General features: G+C 35.5%; 1 protein-coding gene across 1 annotated transcript in view; it reads left to right on the top strand.

Annotated features, from left to right (window-relative positions):
• Window positions 1-4,208: 4,208 nt before the first annotated feature.
• The window catches only part of LOC149798317 (uncharacterized), a 38,549-nt gene continuing 19,905 nt past the window's right edge, over window positions 4,209-22,852 (top strand). Inside the window, exons 1-2 of the mRNA XM_089960861.1 lie at window positions 4,209-5,604; window positions 9,942-10,075. Of these exons, the coding sequence (XP_089816987.1) occupies window positions 4,381-5,604; window positions 9,942-10,075 (1,358 nt within the window). The 5' untranslated portion in view covers window positions 4,209-4,380. The remainder of the gene's footprint in view (window positions 5,605-9,941; window positions 10,076-22,852) is intronic.

Genomic DNA, 22,852 nt, shown 5'->3' with positions numbered 1-22,852 from the left:
CCGAATTAAATAACCAATACAATTTGGGGGCAAAATTTGAATTCGAATAATAAGAAAATCGTATGTAAAATGTTTATCATTTGATAAATTATTCATTTGAGTGATAATCGAAAGAAAATACAATATTTCAGTATGTCCTAATTATACAACGCCTGACATACAAAGCTCGACAAAGCCACACAAAGCCTAATAAAGCCTGACAGAGTCGTGCGTAGTCATATTAGAAAAATGTATATTGTAAATTATATTGACGAATAATGTAACCAAACGGAAGAACTAGTTTTCAACATAATCATAATTAATGATAAAGTACTGAAAATGTCTGGGGGAAAAACAACATATTGGAAATGTTTTTTTAAAAAATAAACTGTTCATTTGACTGATTGTTGAAACATAGGTTGACAAACTCAACAAACCTTTCCATGTTTCATAAGAAAGGCATACACAGCCTGACAAGTCATACAAGGTGATAATAAAACTAAAATATTGTTGTATGGTGTTTGCCGCATAAATTACCGAGAAAAATGTTGGATTTACTACGCATACATCATGAATGACCGGTAATTGGGAGACAAATTCCAAATACACTGCATCTCATAAAAGGCATACAAAGCCTGACAGTCTTAACTGCAATGTTTATTTTTTAAAAGTGTTTGTATATGATAAACTATAAACATAAATGGGTTTTTTTTCACACAGGCACACAAAGTCATAAAATTGCATAATAAAAATGTGTTACTTAAATTAAAAGTGAGATTGTCCTACTCACATACTTTTGATTTTAACAGACGATGACACGTGTTAATGGAATACAGTGGCACTTCACTACCATATGCCGTAAATGTTGTATTAACAGTAAATAATTTCCAGTATTGTAAGTTTAAGTACGTTCTATCCTTGTGCAGAGTTAAATAGATAATAAAAAAAACAATGATCATAGACAAATGAAACATTTTATAATTCTGTTATATTTATTGATATAAATTTTGTATCACTATATATTTTCGAATATTGTAATTGCCATGTTTTTGCCCGTAATGATCCTGTCATTTGTTTCCTCTCACAACTTAACCTAATTAAATATTTTTATAAAATGACACGAGGCTGTTTCACTGTCAAACAAAAGGGGAAAGAGTAGAAGTAATAAATAAAAAAATTCAACTTCCATTCAAGGACGATATTTGTATAAACTTATACTAACCTTAATTAAATATTTTTTTAAATGTTTCAATATTGTACAAACAATAATAAGAAAATGTTTGAGAAAATGCATGATTTAAAATTTAACATAATTCACAATAGTTATATATGTGTTTGCGAGTCTTTGCTGTGTTTGATAGGACCGATACGTCTTGGGGACGAAGCTTATTGGGCGTGACACTGTCCATAGCCAAAGAAACAACGCGATAATAATTACAGCTGGTAACCGCGAAATCTTTTGTAAATGGGTATACCAAAACAAAATATTATATCCTTGCTATTTTTTGAGAAAAAAATAATTATCTTGAGAAGAAGAAAAGAAAATATTTAAAATATCCAAAGGCCTGCCCCCCCCCCCTCTCTCTGGGTGTGCCACCGCCGGAGCGCGGGCTGGAGCCCTCACCTCATCTCTCAACTCGGACATTCGGTTCCAACTCCCCTTGAACATAACTAAACTTCTTAAAAATTTCAAGAATCGTAGTATTCCATTTTTTCTCTCTCTAACCAACACTCTTAAAATATAAAGGGTAACTCAATAGCATAGGACTAACAAAATAGAAAATAGAAAGTTTAAAGTATTAGGAGGGAAACAGGGACCTTCATGTGGATAAAGCACGATGCATAGGCGTCGCATGGCTGTCACAAGGCGCTACGCGACGTGGACAGTCCTACGAAAGAGTATCAGAAAAACCCACATGAAGTAAATAATATAATACAACAAAAAGCCTGCCTCATTTTGGAAATTTACTTTAATGCGAGAAACGCCACCATAGTCACTCACATAAAAAACTAGGTTTTATTTTCACTTCAACTGATAATACACAGTTCCTCTGGCAAAAATTCTGAATTGCAAATTATTTCAAAAATATCTCAATTTATACCTGGACAAACAAATGAATTTGAAACGTGCATATAAAAAGAAATATATTAAGACAAGTGGAAAAAAATCTGAGAAATAGTTCTGCCGTCTGTACGTAAAGACTATATAGCATACACACGCTACAGCATTGATACACATAGCATACATGGGACATAGGTGATCTTTGGCAAAGATCACCAAAAAAATAAGGATAGAAAATCTGAAAATGGGGATGAGACCCATGTTTCGGACTACTACCCTTTAAATAACACTATGCCTCAATAAATACCCCGCCAAAATTTAGTTATAAACTAAACTTTTGATCAAATTCTTTTATAAAATTTAAACAAGCACACACATCTTGGGGGATACAAAAATACATGAAAGCACTTTATTTTTTTTTTTTGGTTAAATGGTGGGGGGCATAAGTCTGCCCCCCCCCCCCCAAATAATTGACAGTCTTTTCCATGCTTTATTTCGCAATTGTATTCCAGATTTGTTAATTTATGTAAATAATAATAAAGTATAGTAAAATTAATGATCAACTACATTACATTCCACCTCTTATAATTTATAATAGCATATCTAATGAATTCAATGTAATAATGAATGTTCAGTAATGTTTGTTTGTTGTTATTTTTTGAAGTACAGTCCAAAATTGAATAAATTTAATAAGGTTGAAAAGAAAAGAACCAAAACGGTATCAAGAACATTTTAAAGAATTATGTTCTGCTCTAATACACTATCAATTTGACTTTATTTTGGGAATGCATACAAAGAAAGCAAAAAATCATAATCACATATTAATAAACATATTTTGCATAATCAACATTTTGTAACTGCCCTTATACTGCCTCTGTGTTAATTCACTTAAAGGTAGCGCGTGTCTACTTACCTTCTCGTGATTACAGTAGCACTTCCCTACCATATGCCTTAAATTTTATATCAACAGTAACTATTTTCCAGTATTGTAAGTTTAAAAACGTTTCTATCCTTGTATTGAGTTAAACAGATAATGAAAAAGAACGATCATAGACAAAGCAAACATTTTCTAATTCTTATATATTTATTGATATACAGTTTTGTATCAACACTAAATATATTTCCCGTCTTAGCGGTGTTTAGTAGGACCGATACGGTATAGCAAAATAAGCCATATTATATCTTTGCTAAATTACTTGGTAAAATATATTATCATGAGACAGAAAGAAAACATTTTAGCTAAAACGTTCACGATCAAGACATCCCATCCCCCACCCACACATTTAGATGGCCAACACCATCTTGTAGATCACTGTTTTATTGGAAGACAATGCATAAACATGAATCATCGCTGCTGCTAATAATAATAAAATAATAATAACAATATCAATAATACGCGCTATTGGCAACATAATTCGTCATTCCAAATCACACACGTTTATAAAAAATAAAGGTACAAGAGCAAAAAATAACAATTCTAGGATTAATTAATGTACACAACATAGCACAGTTGATTCTACCAACATCTTTACGCACGAATAACAGAACATACTGGTACATAATAATTCTCAGCATATATTTATTAATACAACATTACAAAACAACGAACAACAGAAAGTATCACATAATTTCTTTTTAATCGATTTCAGATTTCTATCAAATATGGCATGTCTAGCCGCTAACTAAATATTTATAAATCTGTACAAAGATTACTGTTCAAAGTCTTGTCAAACACAGTTTTAAACATGAAATAAAGTATATCAACACTAAACTAATGAAGTTCAACCCAATTGCATTTTGCATATTATAACATATATGAGAAAATTGAATTTTCTTCCGATAATCAGTCGAAAGAACAATTTATAAAATAATAACAAACATTTCCAACATGATTGTGTCATACTTTGTTAATACTTTATAATTTTTTGAAATTCGAACTTTGCCGCCCATTTTTCGGTCATTTAAATCTGCATAATACGTTGAAAACTAGTCTTTCGGATAATTAATGATTTATCAATATAATGAACAATATAAACACTCTTTTTGACTTTGCGTGGCTTTGTGTGGCTTTGTCAGGCTATGTAACAGGATGGCCCTCAACGATTCGTATAGCATTGCTACGCAAGGGCCATACAATGCAGGGAACCAGACTACCTGAAATCGCCACGAAAACCGAGAAGGATGCGACGGGATATCAAATCATACTCGAAACGACCACTGATTAAGTACATATAAGATCGTACAAATATGATTGGAGGTTGATGAAGGTTTTAATCATAGTAGATATCTGAAACTGTACACGATTAAGCTTAAAGCAGAATTTTGAATTTGGAGAAGAAATGTTTAGTCAGAGTGGAGATCTGAAGGAGGACACGAGCATACATACTGGAGGAAATTCAGTTAAATGTGAAGTATGTGATAAAAGCTTTGCAGTGAGGAAGTATATGAAAGTGCACATGAGGATACATACTGGAGAAAAACCATTTAAATGTGAAGTATGTGATAAAAGGTTCAGTCAGAAAGGAAATCTTAAGAAGCACATGTTGATACATTCTGGAGAAAAACCATTTAAGTGTGAAGTTTGTGATAAAAGATTTAGTACAGGTTTGGAGGTGCACATGCGGATTCATACTGGAGAAAAACCATTTAAATGTGAAGTGTGTGATAAAAGGTTTAGTCACAATCGAGATCTGAAGGAGCACACGAGGAAACATACTGGAGAAAAACCATTTAAGTGTGAAGTTTGTGACAAACGGTTTACAGTGAGGAAATCTCTGAAGGGGCATATGATGTTACATACTGGTGAACAACCATTTAAATGTGAAATATGTGATAAAAGGTTTAGTCGGAATATAATAATGAAGAAGCACATGTGGATGCATTCAGAAGAAAAACCATTTAAATGTGGAGTTTGTAATAAAATGTTTAGTCAGATTGCACATCTGAAGGAGCACATGAGGATACATACTGGAGAAAAACCATTTGAATGTGAAGTTTGTGATAAAAGGTTCAGTCAGCAAGGACATCTGAAGAAGCACATGTGGATACATTCTGGAGAAAAACCATATAAGTGTGAAGTATGTGATGAAAGATTGTGTGTAAGTTTGGAGGTGCACATGCGGATACATACTGGAGAAAAACCATTTAAATGTGGAGTTTGTGATAAAAGGTTTAGGCAGAATCGAGATCTGAAGGATCACACAAAGAAACATACTGGAGAAAAACCATTTAAGTGTGAAGTTTGTGGCAAACGGTTTACAGTGAGGAAATCTCTGAAGGGGCACATGATGTTACATACTGGTGAACAACCATTTAAATGTGAAATATGTGATAAAAGGTTTAGTCACCATGAAATTCTGAAGAAACACATGTTGACACATTCTGATGAAAAGCGATTTCAGTGTGGACTTTGTAATAAAATGTTTAGTCAAGATAGATATATGAAGGAGCACATGATGATACATACTGGAGAAAAACCATTTAAATGTGAAGTTTGTGATAAAAGTTATAGACGGAGTGGATATCTGAAGGATCACATGAGTATACATACTAGTGGCAAAACTTAGAGATGTGAAGTTTGTGATGAAATGTTTAGTCTAAATTAAAGCTGAAGAAGCACCTGATGATACATTCTGGAAGAAAACAACCTGATGATACATTCTGGAAGGAGAAAAAAAACTATTTAAATATTAGATGTGTGATAAAGGGTATTACTCATGGAAGAAGACTAAATCTGCACATGAAGTTTCATCTTAAAGAAAATGTGTGAACTTTCCTTTAAAAAAATGCTTACAAGAGAGTTAAATTTAAAACTAAGAAGAACATGGGGAAGACAACCTCTTCTGCCAACAAATCAAGGTGAAAAGATTTGGTCTGTTGTGAAAAATCATAACAATATATATATATATATATATATATATATATATATATATATATATATATATATATATATATATCAGAGCAAAGCAAATCCCATAGCCCGGACTAGTCATTTTTGAAGTCGGGCAAGTACAATTTTCCAAGTCGCTAGTCCGGGACAAGTGCTTTTTAAAAAAGTCTGGCTAGTCCTTATTTTCGTGCTTGTTATACCTGTCTTGAATATATGACTCGGAATTTGGCAGACATAACATGGATATTATTTTCAAATCCATGAGCAAAAACATATATACATGAACCTGAAGAAGCCCAATGTATAACAACCAATGTTTTTAAAAATTAAATTCTTTTAAGAAATAATTATGTTGTATATTTCGTTTGTTTTTTTCTGTGGATTAAGTACATACGTCTCACAAATCTTGGCAAGTGATTACCATTTTGGGACCAGTGAAAAGTAAGGTGGGACTAGTGAAGAGAAAGGTGGGACTAGTGAATTTTCTGAAACCACTTGTCCTGGACTAGTGGCTAAAAAAAAAATTTGCTCAGCCCTGTATGTATATATATATATATATATATATATATATATATATATATATATATATATATATATATATACTGTATATCTGTGCATTCAGAATCAAGGCCCAGTTTCAGAAAACAGTTAAGTGTGAGAACATCCTAACCTTAACATCTTTAGGTTTTCCAATATATACCATTTCATTATCAGTCCTCAAATCAACATTTGACAATCCTAGATCAGGAGGAAGTATGTGATAATTTATTACAATCAATAGCAAGACAGATCTTAAAATAGGAATGAATAATTCTGATCAATAAAACCCTGTGTTGATCCCCACTTGACTTATGTCACAATGACTATTTTCTGAAAATACTCATTTTTTGGAAATTTCCATCAAACTGTGAAGAAAATTCATTTTTAGAATATTCTTTGTTCAGAATCAAGGCTTTGTCTTGAACTCTAGCCATGTTTTAAAAAAATGAAAAAAGTCAGGTAGGCCCAAACTCCTACCCTTAGTTATGGACGTAGGTCAATCACACAATACAAATTAATTAGACATACCAGGAGGGAAAGAGGGATTCAGCAGAACATGCACCTTTGTAAATGATGAAGAGGAGTATCTTGAACTAGAAAATATATACTTATCAGAGATATCGGAAACGCTTAATTATGCATATTTGGATGCCAATTTTTGATCTGGGACGCAGAAAATCATCGAGACGGGAGTACTCTGTATGCATGTAATAGGTGTACGGCAAAATTCAAAGACTTGCCAGTCCTGCTTCAGCCACCTGCTTTGTGGGAAAATGTATTGATCAGTTAGCTGTGCTGATATTTACAATGACAGAATTAAGTGACTGAAAGACCCCTTGATGTACATACATGTTGTCATTTTATAAAAGTACATAAAAAAGAACATGATGTAATAGCTGGGCGCAAGTTCATAGGCTTTTGACTGTCTGCCACGTGGGAAAATGTACTGATATATACAGTGATTGAATTCAGAGGCAGAAAGACCCAGAGATGTACAAGTGGTCATTTATAAAAGTACATCAAATAAACAACTTTAGCTTTCGTTATTGTATTCATTTCCGAATGTAGCGGAATAAGCAGAGCATTTGACCTCAGAATCAAGACGTGTTGAGACTTAGACAAAATGCTATTTGTAAGTGGGTGACAAGTCACCTAAAAATGTAAACTTCACCTTCTTCTGTTAGGAAAGCGAAACGACTTCGCCCTGTGATTATTTAAGAGGTACATTGACTGACCATACCATATTTTTTTTAAAATGCCCCTCATCTTAACCCGGTTAGTTCTAGTGTTGTAGCGAAGTGTATTCATAAAAGCATCAGTAGCTAGGCCTAGTTTTTATATCAGTTACGTGGACAAACAAACTCTTGCCCATTCACAAGCATATGTTTTGATAGCTGATTGACCATTAACCCTTTTCCGAGTAAGGTAGCAACTATCAATTTCCTGCATGGTATCTTTTGATGATAAAACATAAAAACTTGTGTTTTAAGATCAGAATCAGTGATCTGGATATTTATTAACTCCCTCATATACACTATTTCGTCATAAAATTAGTTTGAAACTGTAAGTGAATCAGTAGGCCTAACGGGAAATAATGGTGGACTTCGCTAAGTATGGTATGTACCAGTTTATTAAATTGTCTGTTTTCTTAAATCATCAGGCAAATATATTCCGAAAAAATATACAAATCATTGAAACCAAAGTCTATGTATTATTTTATTAAAGATTTAACTTTAAAATGCAAATTTTGTAGGTCAGAAACGTATGGGACAATGCTATGTTGTGGAATTCGCGAGATGTGCTTTAAGGTATAGCTGTTTTCTGACTTTACAAGTATTTGTGAAAATACAGGAAAAAAACAGAAAATCAGATACTATTTATTTGCCTAAAATTACTATAAGTACGTATACAAATAAATAAACCATAAATTTGCTCTCCTGTCAATGGACTGTTGTAATGAAGCTATATTATTTTGAGTGATTACATTAGGAAAACCTCTCCATCTAAAAATAGATGCACTCACGTCGGTGTCAATTCTGTAGGAAAGAAGGGACTGCAACTTTTGATGGTGGGACTCCTATTTTTACCAAAATGGGAGTCCTGGACTCCTAGAATTAAAATCCTTGCAAGACCTCTGCTTATATTGGTAATGGAAGAAAAAAAACCGACGAAGATTTTAAAAACTTGATCTGGAAATTTTTAAAAAATGACAACAGACTCAAATGGTTAAGAAAGTGCAGAAGAATGCAAACCCTCGTAATGAAATTCTTTTTTATAAAGGAAATTCTCTTTCATCAAGTAACTGAGATGTGTTTTATTGAAAAGTCAATGATGTAAATTGTTGTGTAAATAGCTTTATATAAATCATGGTTATTTTGAAAGATCACATTCTCATAGGTATAATTATATGATTAATAAATAATGAAGTCTGGGTGAATATCTATGTATAAATGTTGTATAATTAGTCACAAAGTAAATAATGCTCTTTAAAGAGTTGATGTTAATTTTGTGAGTGATTACAGTGGTCAGAAAATCAGATAGCCCAATGCCAGAGGGTCCTCTAATTTTAGATTGGGCCTGTCCTGTATTCTAAGTGAGGTGCCCATTGGGCTTGTTGAAAAAAATTATAATTTGCTTGAGGAAACTTTGATCACACTGATGAAATGTATTTTCAAGATGTTGACATATCTGCCATAACAAGGTCCAGTCTAAATCAGACATATCTGCCATACCAGGGTCCAGTCTAAATCAGACATATCTGCCATAACAGGGTGCAGTCTAAATCGGACATATCTGCCATAGCAGGGTGCAGTGTAAGTCAGACATATCTGCCATAGCAGGGTGCAGTCTAAATCAGACATATCTGCCATAACAGGGTCCAGTCTAAATCAGACATATCTGCCATAGCAGGGTCCAGTCTAAATCAGATCTTGGCTGTCTTAAGTGAAATTGAGATCTAAATTTAATCAAATTAAAGTATGGTATGTCATGCTAAATATACAATTAACCGAGGTCTCGGAAACGCTTAATCACCCATATTTGGACGCCAATGTTTTATCTTGGATGCAGAAAATCACTTAGGCAGGAGTCCTTCGTATGCATGTAATAGGTGGGTGGAAAAATTCAAAGACTTGCCCATCCTGCTTCAGCCACCTGCTTAGTGGAAAAAATTGTTGATTAATTAGCTGTGCTGATATTTACAATGACATAATTTAGTGGCTGAAAGACCCATTGATGTACATGTTGCCATTATAAGGGTACATCAAAAGAACATGATGCAATAGCTGGGTGGCAGTTCACAGGCTTTGACTGACAGTTGGGTGGGACAATGTATTGATATTTACTGTGATTGAATTCAGAGGCAGAAAGACCCAGAGATGTACATGTGGTCAATTATAAGAGTACTTGTGTTCATCCGTCTGCGAGAAGCAAACCAGCAGCTAAAACCATCAAAATGCATCTTTTTTATAGAAAAATGTAAACTTCTTGGGACATGTCAGTTCTGAGAATGGAGTTCACACAAACACAGGCAAGATTGCTGCAATTAGGGATTGGCCAACTCCACAGAATGCCAAGGAAATTATGAGCTTTCTTGGACTAGCTTCGTATTACAGGATATTTCAAGGGATTTGCCCAAATTGTAAAACCATTGCATAAGATATGCGAAAAGGGCAAGAAGTTCAGTTGGTCTGGAGAATGTGAAAAATCCTTCAATCGATTAAAACAAACTTTAATATCGCCTCCAATCTTAGCATGCCCAAAGCCTGGGCTACAATTTATACTAGATATGGATGCCAGTGACATGTCAGTGGGGGGCAGTTCTGTGGCAAGAACAAAACGGTATCAATAGAGTTTTTGACTACATGAGCAAGTCCTTCAACAAGCACGAAGTTTCATACTGAATCACTCAGAAGGAGTTATTAGCAGTTGTGCTAGCCACTTGGAGTTTCCACTCCTACTTGTATGGTCAAAAAGTCCTCCTTCGCACCGACAATGCAGCAGTGAGCTGGATGCAGAACTTAAAAATATTCCACTGGACAAGTTTCAGGATGCAAGAGCTAGGTACATACGATATGGAGAGCTGGACACAAACACAGAAAGGCAGATGCTTTATCGAGAACCCCATGTAAGGCCTGTAACAGACAGCAAGAAGGGAATCAAACACATGACAATGAGACCTTTTGTCAAAACGTAGCTAGTCCAATAGAACAGAAGGTAGCTACAGGCGGTGGAGATATCAAAGAGTTGAAGCCCTCAGAGCTGTTACCAGAAGTCAGCAGAAGGATAAAATGGAGCAGATAAAGAACAATTATTAGTGGCTTGCAGGGTGGGAACCAGATGAAATTAGGAGTCTGCAATTGAAGAACCCCAATATTGGATTGATAGTGACTGCTCTAGAAGAACGAAGAGATAAGGTGAAACAGGAGGATGGCTCCTGCAGTGCAGCATCATTAAAATTGCTCTGGAACCAGTGGGGGCCGTAGTTGCTTACAAGGAGGCATGCTGTATCGCAAATGGGAATGCAATGACGTGGACACTAGATTTCAGCTCATCATCCCACAAGAGTTTTTGAAGTATTTTCATGACATACCAACACCAGCCCACCTTGAACCTGAGAAAACTCAAGAGAGACTGAAGACTGGATTCTACTGGCCAGTATAAAAGTATATGTTCAAAAATATTGTCGAAAATGTGACACATGTTCCGCCCGTAAACCTTTAGGATGCCATAATAGAGCCCCGTTATGACAATATGTTGATGGAGAACCATTTGGAAGAGTAGCTATTTATATTCTTGGGTCACTCCCAAAGACAGGACTTGGAAACAAGTGCATACTTGTCATCTGTGACTGTTTTACTAAATGGACAGAGGCCATTGCTGTACCAGATCAGGAGGCTGTAACCGTTGCAGAAGCAATTGTTAACAACTTCATCTGTAGATTTGGAACACCACTGCAGTTACACTCTGATCAGGGGAAGAACTTCGAGTCTCAAATCTTCCAAAATATGTGTCGATCTCTGCGTATTGACAAGATGAGAACTACAAGCATGAGGCCCAAGTCAAATGAAATGTGGAGAGATTCAGTCACACGCTTGAATGATGTTGCCCATGTATTGTGAATCAAAACAACTATTGGGACAAAGTACTGCCACAAGTTAAGCTTGAATACTGCTCTTCTGTGCACTAAAGCACAATGCAGAACCAAATATGATGACTTTGGGACAAGAAGTTGTCATGTCACTACAAGCAGTAATTGAACAGCCAAACATCATCGATTCGCCTATAGAATGTGGAGAGTATGTATTTAACCTAAGGAAGTAGTTTGAACGGGTTCATGAAATAGCCAGGAAAGGCCTGAAAAAAAGAACAGCACATCAGAGGAAACCAGAACCAGAAGAAAACAAAAGATTTTTACAATTAGGACAAGCTGTGTGGGTATATGAGCCAGTCAGGAAGGTTGGATTTTATAAGAAACTTACCTCGTCTTAAAAGGGCCCCTTTGTTGTTGTGAAGAAAATTGATGATGTGACTTATCACATGAAGAAGTCGATAAAACAGCCATTGAAGGTGTACCAAATTGATCGTTTGGCACCTTATCATCCATTGTGCGCAAGGTAGTACCAAACGTTGGAACCTGGTCGATCATAAGGATATTACATCGCTCTATTTACCGTTAGATGTACATGCATAATGTCATATAGTTCAATTTTATATCTGGTGGTTGCAATGGTGCAGAGGCATAAAAATTGGTCTGGAAAAATCTGCTCAGGACGGGCACCTATTTTATTTTATTTGAGTGGTGTTCGCTTCCATACCATTTCAGCCGGAAGGTGGAGCGCTCAACCTTGAGGTTAATGTACGGTTTGGGACTGGACTGATCACTTAGTTGGCTCCCCAATAGCAGCATCCTTATTCTTGTCGGATGGATAGTGATTTTTTTTTTTTTTTTTTTTTTTTTTTTGTGGCGTGAAGGGTTGTGAAGAGTGCTCACGGTAATAGAGTTGTATCCAAAGATGGGAATTTTTTTTCAATCTTCCAATTACATGTATGCAGGTCCTTTAAACCACAAATTAGTAAATGATACAGAATGACTACACCAACTTGCACGGGAGATAGCTATTAAATTCTTTACTTACTGTTATGTCGCAGCTGATGATTATAAATGCCTGATGATAACGAATATTTTTTCATTACATATTCGTCCTTTGGTTTCAGAATGGCTGCCTCCACATCAAGACTAATATGTTGATCTGTCAGGAAACATTTAGTAACAACCGGGACTTGAAGAACCATCTATTGGCCAGTCCACATGGCTGCATGAGAGTCATTTGCCCTGGTGTACCCGTGAAGAGTCAACATATAGGAGAATGACGGAGCTGAAGAACCATGTTGAAAGACGACATGCTTCCATTCTGAAGACACTACAGCCTGAATTATTTTAGCGGGAGCAATGGGTTCTGGCTGTCCCTAAAGCGGGATATTTACAAAATAATTGATTGCCCCAATGTTTGGGAATCGACTATGGCAATTCGTACAAGAGCAGCAGTGTTTGGCCAGCTGGAAAGTATTAAGAAGCCAATGAAAGGACAGAAGAAGTGGGAGTCAGGTTGGGATGCCATGATAGAGCAAACGTAAAAATCAAGCCAGCACTCAAGGATAACCATACGACCCGATACGCCAATGTCAGAATCCAGGTTTGTTCCTGACTATGATGAAGAGATTGAGGAGCGGCAATTGAAGAGACCCCGATGTGAGTCATACTCGCCCACCCGAACTGGTGGAACTGGAAGTGCAGTCCTTTCACATGAGGGGAGACGGAGTTACGATGCATGTCGTATCTACGAATGGTACCTTGTGGTACAGATGTGACATAAAACGAGAGGAAATCAGTACAAGGATGTTGGATACTCTCCTCCAGAGAGTGAATGTTAGAACACACACCTCTTGAATGATTTCTTCTCCTGTGATGACAAATATTGAAAACCCTGAAAGAGAATTAAAACTTAAGTTGTCCAAAATAATAGGAATTATTAAAGATGCCATCATACGTATCAGCCAAGCTTCAGCCACATTTATTCCACCTGGTGCCGTTGAGGAACCTTCTGTTAGTCTACCACCACGCCAAAAGAAGTGAATCTAAATCTGCCAACGACATCATGTATAATGATGAAAATGCCCACTATAGTGGAGGAAGCTCCTGAAGCCCTAGACTTGTCTATGAAGAATTCTTCTCCACCCCAGATTCCTGGCACAGCCAGTAATACACAAAAGAAATGCTTGACCAACAGGGAAATAATGTTGAAAATGGGTTGTATGTCTCATTTGGCCCCTGCTCGCCGGGACTGGAAGAAAGAGATGCAGTTCACGTTTACGGAAGGGTCTACTGTGCTCCACTGGCCACCGGAGGAATAGACCCGCTTGCTGGGACTGGAAGAAAGAGATGCAGTTCATGTTTACGGAAGGGTCTACTGTGATCCACTGGCCGCCGGAGGGATGGACCAAAATGACACCTGACCAGAAGCTGTTATGGGAATATGCATCCATGACATTAGAGACCGGGACAGGATCAAGGATGAATCCAGCCTTGGAGAGGAGTTATATCCTAGACAATTAAACATGCTCGCTCTTCCAGTAGCTGGCATATGGGGTGAGGTAGTACCAAGAAAAGTCAGATATTATAACTATGAATGGCTGCGATAATTGGCCATATTTCGTTGCAAATCAACGGCAGATGAAGTATTTGAAACAATGGTTGAGGGGTCAATATCCAGAAGAGATAAATCCACTGATGACGTTTTGAGGTGGATAAAAACAGTTCCCCTGCATAATAATTAAAATGTATTATATTTTAAAACTGCTAGTCTAACTGAAATTGTGGGTTTCCTGTTTGATTCAGGAGAATCGATTTTATTTAAGGGGGTGGTGGTGCAATAGACGGGGGGTCTAAAGCTTTCATATGATGGATGGGAAGGGTGGTTTTTCTATATCATACATTTAGCATGCTGTTCATTTCAATGAGTATACATAAACTGCTTAAAGAATGAATTTAAACATTGTAACGTATTATAAATGTATAGATCGCGACTTACCTTGATATATGTATTAAATCGTTCATGCTGATGTCAAGTGTGATCGCTGGTCATTTGGCAACACATGTTATCGAGTTAAAACAAGCACATCGTTAAATTCTCACAAATCTTCTGTTATATTATTTTGTATGCACTTGTCACAGCCAGAAATATGTTTATCACACTTAAATTCACGTGCAAATCATCATTTGAATAGCACTGAGCTCGATGACTCCAACAGCTGACATCACGAAAATGAGTCTGCGGGAAAAGTGGCCGACACAAGATCACATGACCGGTTCCACACAGCAAATTTGTCAAGTTCACATAACTAAGAAGTTAGGGCTAACGATCAAAATGCTTATTCCGTGGGTCGTCCATTTCTTGCTGAATGATTACGTTACGGTTATGAAGGCCAGCATGTTATAGGATTTGTGTAATGCATATGTAACACGTAATCAAGCACATACATTTATGGTTTAGTCATATTTCTTTTATTAAGCATCTTATCACAGTTTTATAGGCGAAAATAAAACTTTCCTGACTTTGAGCATTTCTTTAAATTTATTATTACATTTACACAAGTTATCTCGTATTCCCCAATTTGTTACAGTTTATATACTGAGGGTTACAAAGAGAAGAAGGTCTTACAAGAAAAAGATACTGACAGATATACAAGATGGGGACTTAATAGAAGAGAGAGAATCCTGATAGATAATAGAGTGTGATATATTATGAGAGTGGACATCTATATCAAGAAACCACGAAGCTAAACTTTACAACTGCAGTGTAGAACTTGGATAGGTGGATATAACTTTAGCATATATGTATAATTAGATATAAATAGTAGCTTGCAAGAATGACTTAGTGTTTTAAAACCCGGCTGAGTCATACCAAAGACTTATAAAAATGGTACTAACAGCTGTCTCGCTAGGCGGTCAGCATGAAGATGTTACTGTTATATCTGGTATGCCTGGTGTCAGAATAATGTGACTGGGTGGGACATCATGCTACATGTCTGCGGCATGATGCCACGGTGTTAGACATCACTATAAACTGACACACTAAAGACATCAATGCTATATGACTGAAAAATTGTTAAAGCAACGTTAAAATCCAAATCACACACACACTTAGTGTTTTAAATATAATATTAAATTACCCTTACCCTAAAGCCAGAAGAAGAGAACCGTCCAGTCAGAAGTAGTAGAGAAACTAATTGGTCAGATAATAAGACCAACAGGCCAGAGTTGCCATTTATAAGTGTTTCATTTTCGAGTTCCAGGTACTCCTCTTAATCATCTGCAAAGGTGCTTGTTCTTTTGAATCTCTCATTTCATCTACTTACTACTATGTATATTTAATTGTATTGTATGATTGACCTTTGGTCATAATTGAGGGTAGGAGTTTGAGCCTACTTGACTTGTCTTTTTTTTAAACACGTTTACTTGGGTTCGAGTTAAAGTCTTGATTCTGTCCTAAAAAGATTCTAGAAGTGAATTTTCTTCACAGTTTGATGGATATTGCCATTAATATGATCAAGTATTTTCAGAAAATGTTTATTGCGACTCCGGTCAGGTGGGGATCTATATAAGGTTGTTTAGATCAGAATTATTCTTATTTGAAGATCAGTATGGCTTACAACTGTAATAAATTATTGCATACTTCATCCTTAGCTAGAGTTGTAAAGTGTTGGTTTGAGGACTGAAAATTCAAAGGCATATGATGGAAAAACCTACAGATGAAAATTCACATTCACACATTTTTCCTTTAGGATGCAACCTCATATGCAGATTTAACCTATAGGGAATGTAATACATATATATGTGAAAAAAATATATATTCAAATCTAAATAATAGTCTTGGCAGTACCTTATAATACTTCCAGTTGTATGTTCTATTCATACACTGAATTATTTTTTTTCAGTATTAACACTGATCTCTGAAAATGTGGAATATTAGTGTATAAGGTCTAGAGCTAATTTAAGGGACTTTTTCTGAGCGGTCCACGGTGAGAGGTTTTATCTGCATACTGTGAAAATATATACCCTGTGGTTTTTATAAAAAAAGATATAATTCCTTTGATATTTGGATCAAATGGACTAATATCTCTGACATAAAAAAATATTTGGGAATTTGGGGTCATCATATTTTGACTATGGTGGACACTGTCCATTTACAATGAAAATCCCTTCTAAAATTTAGAATTGTATCAATAAAAGGCTATGCAACAGAAGGGAATGCTTTCTCAAAATCAGAAGTCCAGTTAACTTGCATTTTTTAGAGCAAAACACAAGGTCTTCAAGAGTGTGGATATTTTCTGCTCTGTATCTGCTTTTCATAAGCCCGTTTGATAGCTATATTTATAAGTAATTGAAGTATATGTTTAAGTCTATTTGCAGTCCATGCTGATGCGAGTTTGTATTAGACATTAAGCAAGGAAATAAGAGTACAGTTTCTTAAATTGTTTTACAAAATTGACCTCATAATGGGATGACAATTGGGTCGGGGAACCATCCCAAGGTCACCTTACAATCTCACGTAATCTTGATACAATAAATGTAGTGTAGGAAACAATAAGACACACACACACACATGAAAGTACACGTACACAATATTTTTATACAAATACAAATATACATCATCAAGGTGACATTGACTTTGTGATATTGTAGGTACTTTTTCCTTTTACCATCCAATCAGACCCAATGAAATATAGTTGGTTAGCTAGTAGTTTATAATGCAAGCATAGAAACACGTTTTATACTATAATATGACGCTGTTAATCGTGTATTTGAATTATAATACATCATTCTTAATTACTGTTGGAATAATGGTTCCCACTGTTCCCAAATACACATTAATGATTCTTTCCTGACAGATTTAATTGTAGTATATTTTTCCAGATTATAGTGGTCTTTAAGAAAAACTTTCAAGCCATCTAGTCTAGGCAAACCCCCTTTCATTTTGCATATATATATGTGTGTAGGATTTGGCTAGAAGAAAACAAAAGTATAAAGATTGTTCATATATTCCTTCTCTACTTGTATCTCCCACTGTAATAATTTTTGCACTTGGCACATTATCTATTCACTTTGTTCCAAATCCAGCGGTACGCATCATTCTAAATCCTGCTTATCACATTACATTCTGAAAACAAATGCAGTATGATTTCGGGGGCATTTTTACAAAGAGCAAATTTATCAGTATCGGAGAATTTTATTTTTATACAAAAATTAATTCAATGGTAAAAGTCTGTGAGTAACACAACATTGAAACCAGTAACACGAAATTGAAACCATTGTAATTCTGACTTTCTTGTTATTTTGGAAACTTTAGCAGGCCATATATCAGTATCAAATTTAAAATTTGATTCCATTTATTTTCACTAGTTGGTTTCACATCTGTTGTTAAAAGTGAATTGTAATGGTGTTTACATCCTTTAGTGTTATAAGATAAATGTCTAAATGGAAAGGGATAAATGGTATTATCAGAGTCTTTATACCTCACTGTAACTTGTTACATAAGGACTTTACATATTAAATTATACCTTGGGAATTCATATTGAGATCATATCTCGCTTTAAAGCTGTCCAAGTCAGTGATAGTTCCCTGATCTGTAATCATATCACCAATACAAATTACATTATGTTCAAACCATTTCCAACAGTTTATCCATAAACTTGTTTTCATGACTTCTCCTGTTTGGGTATATTTTTCTGTAGTTGTTGTTGTTGGGTTTAACGCCATTTTTCAGCACACTATAGGCTATACATGGCGGCCAGTATTAATGGTGGAGGAAGAACCCGGGAAAACCCCGGAAAGAACCACCGACCCACGAGAAGCTACTGGCAAGCTTTCTCACATACCCACATTGGCTGAATCCGAGACTCGAACCGGCGCAGACAGAGGTGAGATGGCAGTGATCCGTAACGGAGAGCGCTTTAGACCACTCGGCCACTCGGGGCCCCTTTTTTCTGTAGTGTCCAAGCCAGTAAAACATCGTGCCAAAAAGCACATTTTGTCTTCACACTTTCATCTCCTAATAAGAACAAATACCTACTTAAACACACATATTTCATTTTCAAATAAATTGACCAATTTTCTGTGTGGTAGAAGAATTCTGAATTATTTGTTATTTTGAAAGCTAACAAGAATTTATCAATACATATCAATGACAAGCCACCTTTAGAAAAAGTTTGAATCATAACCTCTCTTCAACTTTGTCCACTTTTGATTTCCATATAAAGGTGAAAAAATAATTCATATAATTTCCTGATGAAATTTTGTGGAAGATTCGGTAATGAGATGAACAAATGATTAAGCGTTAGAATAAGTAAGGTTTACCATACTATTATCTTATCAACTGGTTTAAAGAATCACTTTTCCCAATGTTTTAAACAAGTTTTAATCGTTTGTTTTATTTTCAAAATTCATTTTTACCATTTTATCCAAATCCACCGAAAACATGCGGCTGCTCAATGATGAAAATTGTCACACTGTAACTTTAGCCTGTGAGAAATGTTTCTGCTTTGTACTTCTCACTCCATATCTAAACATTTGTTTTGGCAATATTAATTTTCAGCCTGAAATCCTTGCAAAGAATTGTAATACTTCAGTAGAGGATTACAGGGATCCAAATGAACCATGAAGGGTTAAGGTACTGTCATCTGCAAACTGACAAAAAATACAGGGATCCAAACGAGCCATGAAGGGTTAAGATTATGTCATCTGCAAACTGACAGAAAAATTACAGGGATCCAAACGAGCCATGAAGGGTTAAGGTAGTGTCATCTGCAAACTGACAAAAATACAGGGATCCAAACGAGCGATCAAGGCTTAAGATAGTGTCATCTGCAAACTGAGACAAAAACAATTGTATCCTTAGCTTGATACCTTTTATACTTTTATTATTCTCTAATAGTTTAGACAATATTTCTGCACATAATAAGATGAGATACGGAGATATTGGATCAACCTGTCGACAACCTTTTAAAATTTTGAAAAACTCTGGAAGAACGCCATTTTGTAAAACTGTCGATGAGTTATTACAATCAAACGTTTTAAGCCAGAACCGTATACTTGGTGCAAAATTATAAAAGGTTTAAACATTGTGAATAAATTTCCATGAAACAGAATCAAATGCTTTTCAAAATCAAATGCTAATAATACACTCGGAATTTGTAACTGTTATGTGATGTACCTAATATCATATACAATCCTTGTATTTTCACCATTCTATCTTCCTTTTACAAAACCAATTCTTTTCGATCCTCAGATATTTATTCATTACTGACTTAAGCTTTTTTTAGCAATACACCATGATGCTAATTTGTATACAACATTAAGTGGAGAAATTAGAAGAAGTTCATTTGATACTGCTTAGGTTTATCCTTCTTATGTTTGCTAGTTGTACAAACAGTTGAGAATGTTTCAGTTTCATATGCTTCACTTGGAGCACTGATGCATGTGCTGTTGTATACCTGGAGCGGCAGTGGATTCTAGTTTGAGAAGATTGTTTAAACTAAAAAAAAGACAAGTATTTTTCGCAAGTTCGGAAGCAAATGCATGTATGTGATGCAGACTTTGCTGAGTTAGCAATGTAGACAGCAGTTCACAACATGGTAAAAGTGACACGGGACAATGACTTTATACATGAAACGATACGAACGTTGCAGTTGTTTTTGCGGGGAAAAACATATTCTTCCTGAGTTAGTCAAAATGAAATTAGAACCTAACAATGTTCAAATTGAATGCACTGCTAAAGCTAACAAAGTTTCAGGCCTGTTGATACTACCAAATCTTATTTTGTGCGTAAACCAAACTCTAATTTCGATAACATGGTTGGTTGTTATCATTGTGATAAATGGTTTCATATCAGATTCTTGGTATTGTGGTGGATGCAGGAAATGTGTGACAAAATGATTCGGAAAGCTTTGTGCTAACACTATAATGTAATGTTGTTCCGTGAACACAACTATGCTGAAATTCATTTTTAGTATTTGATCATGTCTTAAATCATGCAAAAATTGTCAAATATTTACAGCTCAGATATTGAAAACACATTTGCTCCTTTAAAAAAAAATCAGGCATTTCTCATTTTATTAACAATATATTTAATTGCATTCCAGATATTCAAGGTATTAAAACAATAATACAGCTGTAGGATGATTATTTACATGGATCGTGTTTAATCACGAAATACCTGGTCTCCTGGCATATGATATTTTGGTCCAACAAAGCCACACTCTGGTTTAAAGTCTGAAGGTCTGCATCCCATTGCATAGGGTATGCCATTAATTGAGCTAAGAGGTGTACATGAAATTAAAATCTTAACTGCAATGTTTCTTATATGAACTATAACACTGCGCCCAGGCTAATATATTTTATTTTTTGTGCTTCAGTGAATATTTAAGGAATCTATTAGTGAAGTTGGTCGAGGAATTTCCTTTTGAAGATTGTTCTATTTACTCTGAGCCCATTTGTGGCATGTACTGGATTAATGCACTTCAGGAAGGAGTCGGTTGTTGTAGATTTAGGAGTGCCTTTAGCATGTTCAGTTACTCAAGAGATACATCCTGACGTAGTTTCATAAGTATTAAAAATAGTTGGTACTATAATAGCAGGCTGGTTCTGCTTAAACCTTTCCTTGTAATGAAAACACCAAAAAGGTAAATAGCTTCAAAAATACATCCAATCTAATACGAGTCATCATTTGACACGTCTCACTGTTTCCGTCTACAGAAGATGAGGAAAGACAGGTAGCACTGATTTTTTTTCTCTCTCCAAACTAGATGCTTTCTGTAAGGCGTTATCTCTTTTCGAAGATTTTTAGTTTTCATATATAGCATCTCTCTCACCCTCTCTCTATCTCTCTCTCTCTCTCTCTCTCTCTCTCTCTCTCTCTTTGCAAATGGTTGTTTTATTGACATCAACTGTGTTACAGTGCAAATGTACTGATTCATCTTCTAAAATTTCTTCAACATCAATTGACCAAGTATAAAATGGCATATCCAGTTTTAAGTTGTCATCTTATAATTTCAATTTCTCTTTTCTCTGACATGGTCCAGCCAGTTTCACTCTTAAAATGGTGTATATATTACTTATGGGAAAAATATGAAATTTCAAAAATCGCAAGTATTAATATCTATTAACAAAAATGGTTCGTCATGATTAATATAAAGTTATTTAAAAAATAAGAACTTGCACCAACAATTTGTAAATTGTAGTGTATAATTTATACACGAATATATACAAATCTTGTGAAAATTTAAAACCATAAACCATAACGTCAACGTTTTCTGTTGACATTTCTTTCCTCTCATTTTGTTTGGTTGTGGTGGTATTTGGAAATATCGAGGGCACATAATCTGGATGAGTTGGATCATTGACCGTTACACCAGAAAAATGAGAACCTGAAACTCGTTTCAGGTGTAATTAATTTAGTAATTAAATAGTTTTTCTGCCTGTATTATAAATATACCAAATTTTGTTGCAGAACTCCTTCCTATCGTTATGAACGTGTTGTTTATGAAACGAAACTGTTTCGTGGGGTGGGATAAGAGCCGTTACCTTATAGGGCAGGGCGCACAACCTTCTCCCGGCAAGTGCCAGATTGCATTTTCTAAGACCATTTGAGGGCCGCAAACACTAATGTCTTTAATATTACTGTTCACGGGCCAGATTTCGGTGTTGTTTTAATTTGCCATGAGGGCCAGACCTACACGTTCGCTGGTCAGATCGGGCCTACAAACCACGGGTCGTGCGCCCCCGGTATTGGAATTTAAAGTCATCTTTTCATCCTTTAGAGTAAATCAGTTAACTGTTTAAATGCAAGGATATAAATGTGGTGAACAAACGTAACAGTATCTGGATCATGAAGACCAGAATTTATTTTTGTTGACACTGCCGTTACGGTTAACTTTGCTTTCCTAAGTGCATTTAACTATTTAACCGCCTGTCTTTCCTACAGCTCTCATTTTGTATCACTAGACCACGTGGAGAAAAACGAAAGAAAGCGATCATTTCCCAAAGTTATGCTAAATTGCTTGTAGGGTAAAATTACACAATGACCGTGTTTACCCAAGACGGAGTATTTGACAGAACCTTCCCGCTACTTCCAGATGATTGACGATAAAACCAAATACATGAAACACGTGGACGTCGTTCGAGAGGATTTGATTTTAGTAAATTACGAAGAACTAGACTTTGTAGAAGCCGACTAATATGGAAATATCATCATTGCGGCCTACGTGACAGTCCATGCTCGCTTAAAATTGTACGAAGCTTTAGAATTGTTAGGTGATCGTGTCCT

This window comes from Sinohyriopsis cumingii, chromosome 6 (genome assembly GCF_028554795.1).
Source record: "Sinohyriopsis cumingii isolate HCF-2022 chromosome 6, ASM2855479v2, whole genome shotgun sequence".
Taxonomy (NCBI): domain Eukaryota; kingdom Metazoa; phylum Mollusca; class Bivalvia; order Unionida; family Unionidae; genus Sinohyriopsis; species Sinohyriopsis cumingii.
The sequence above is the reverse complement of the archived record's forward strand: the minus strand, read 5'-3'. Positions and strand labels throughout refer to the sequence as shown.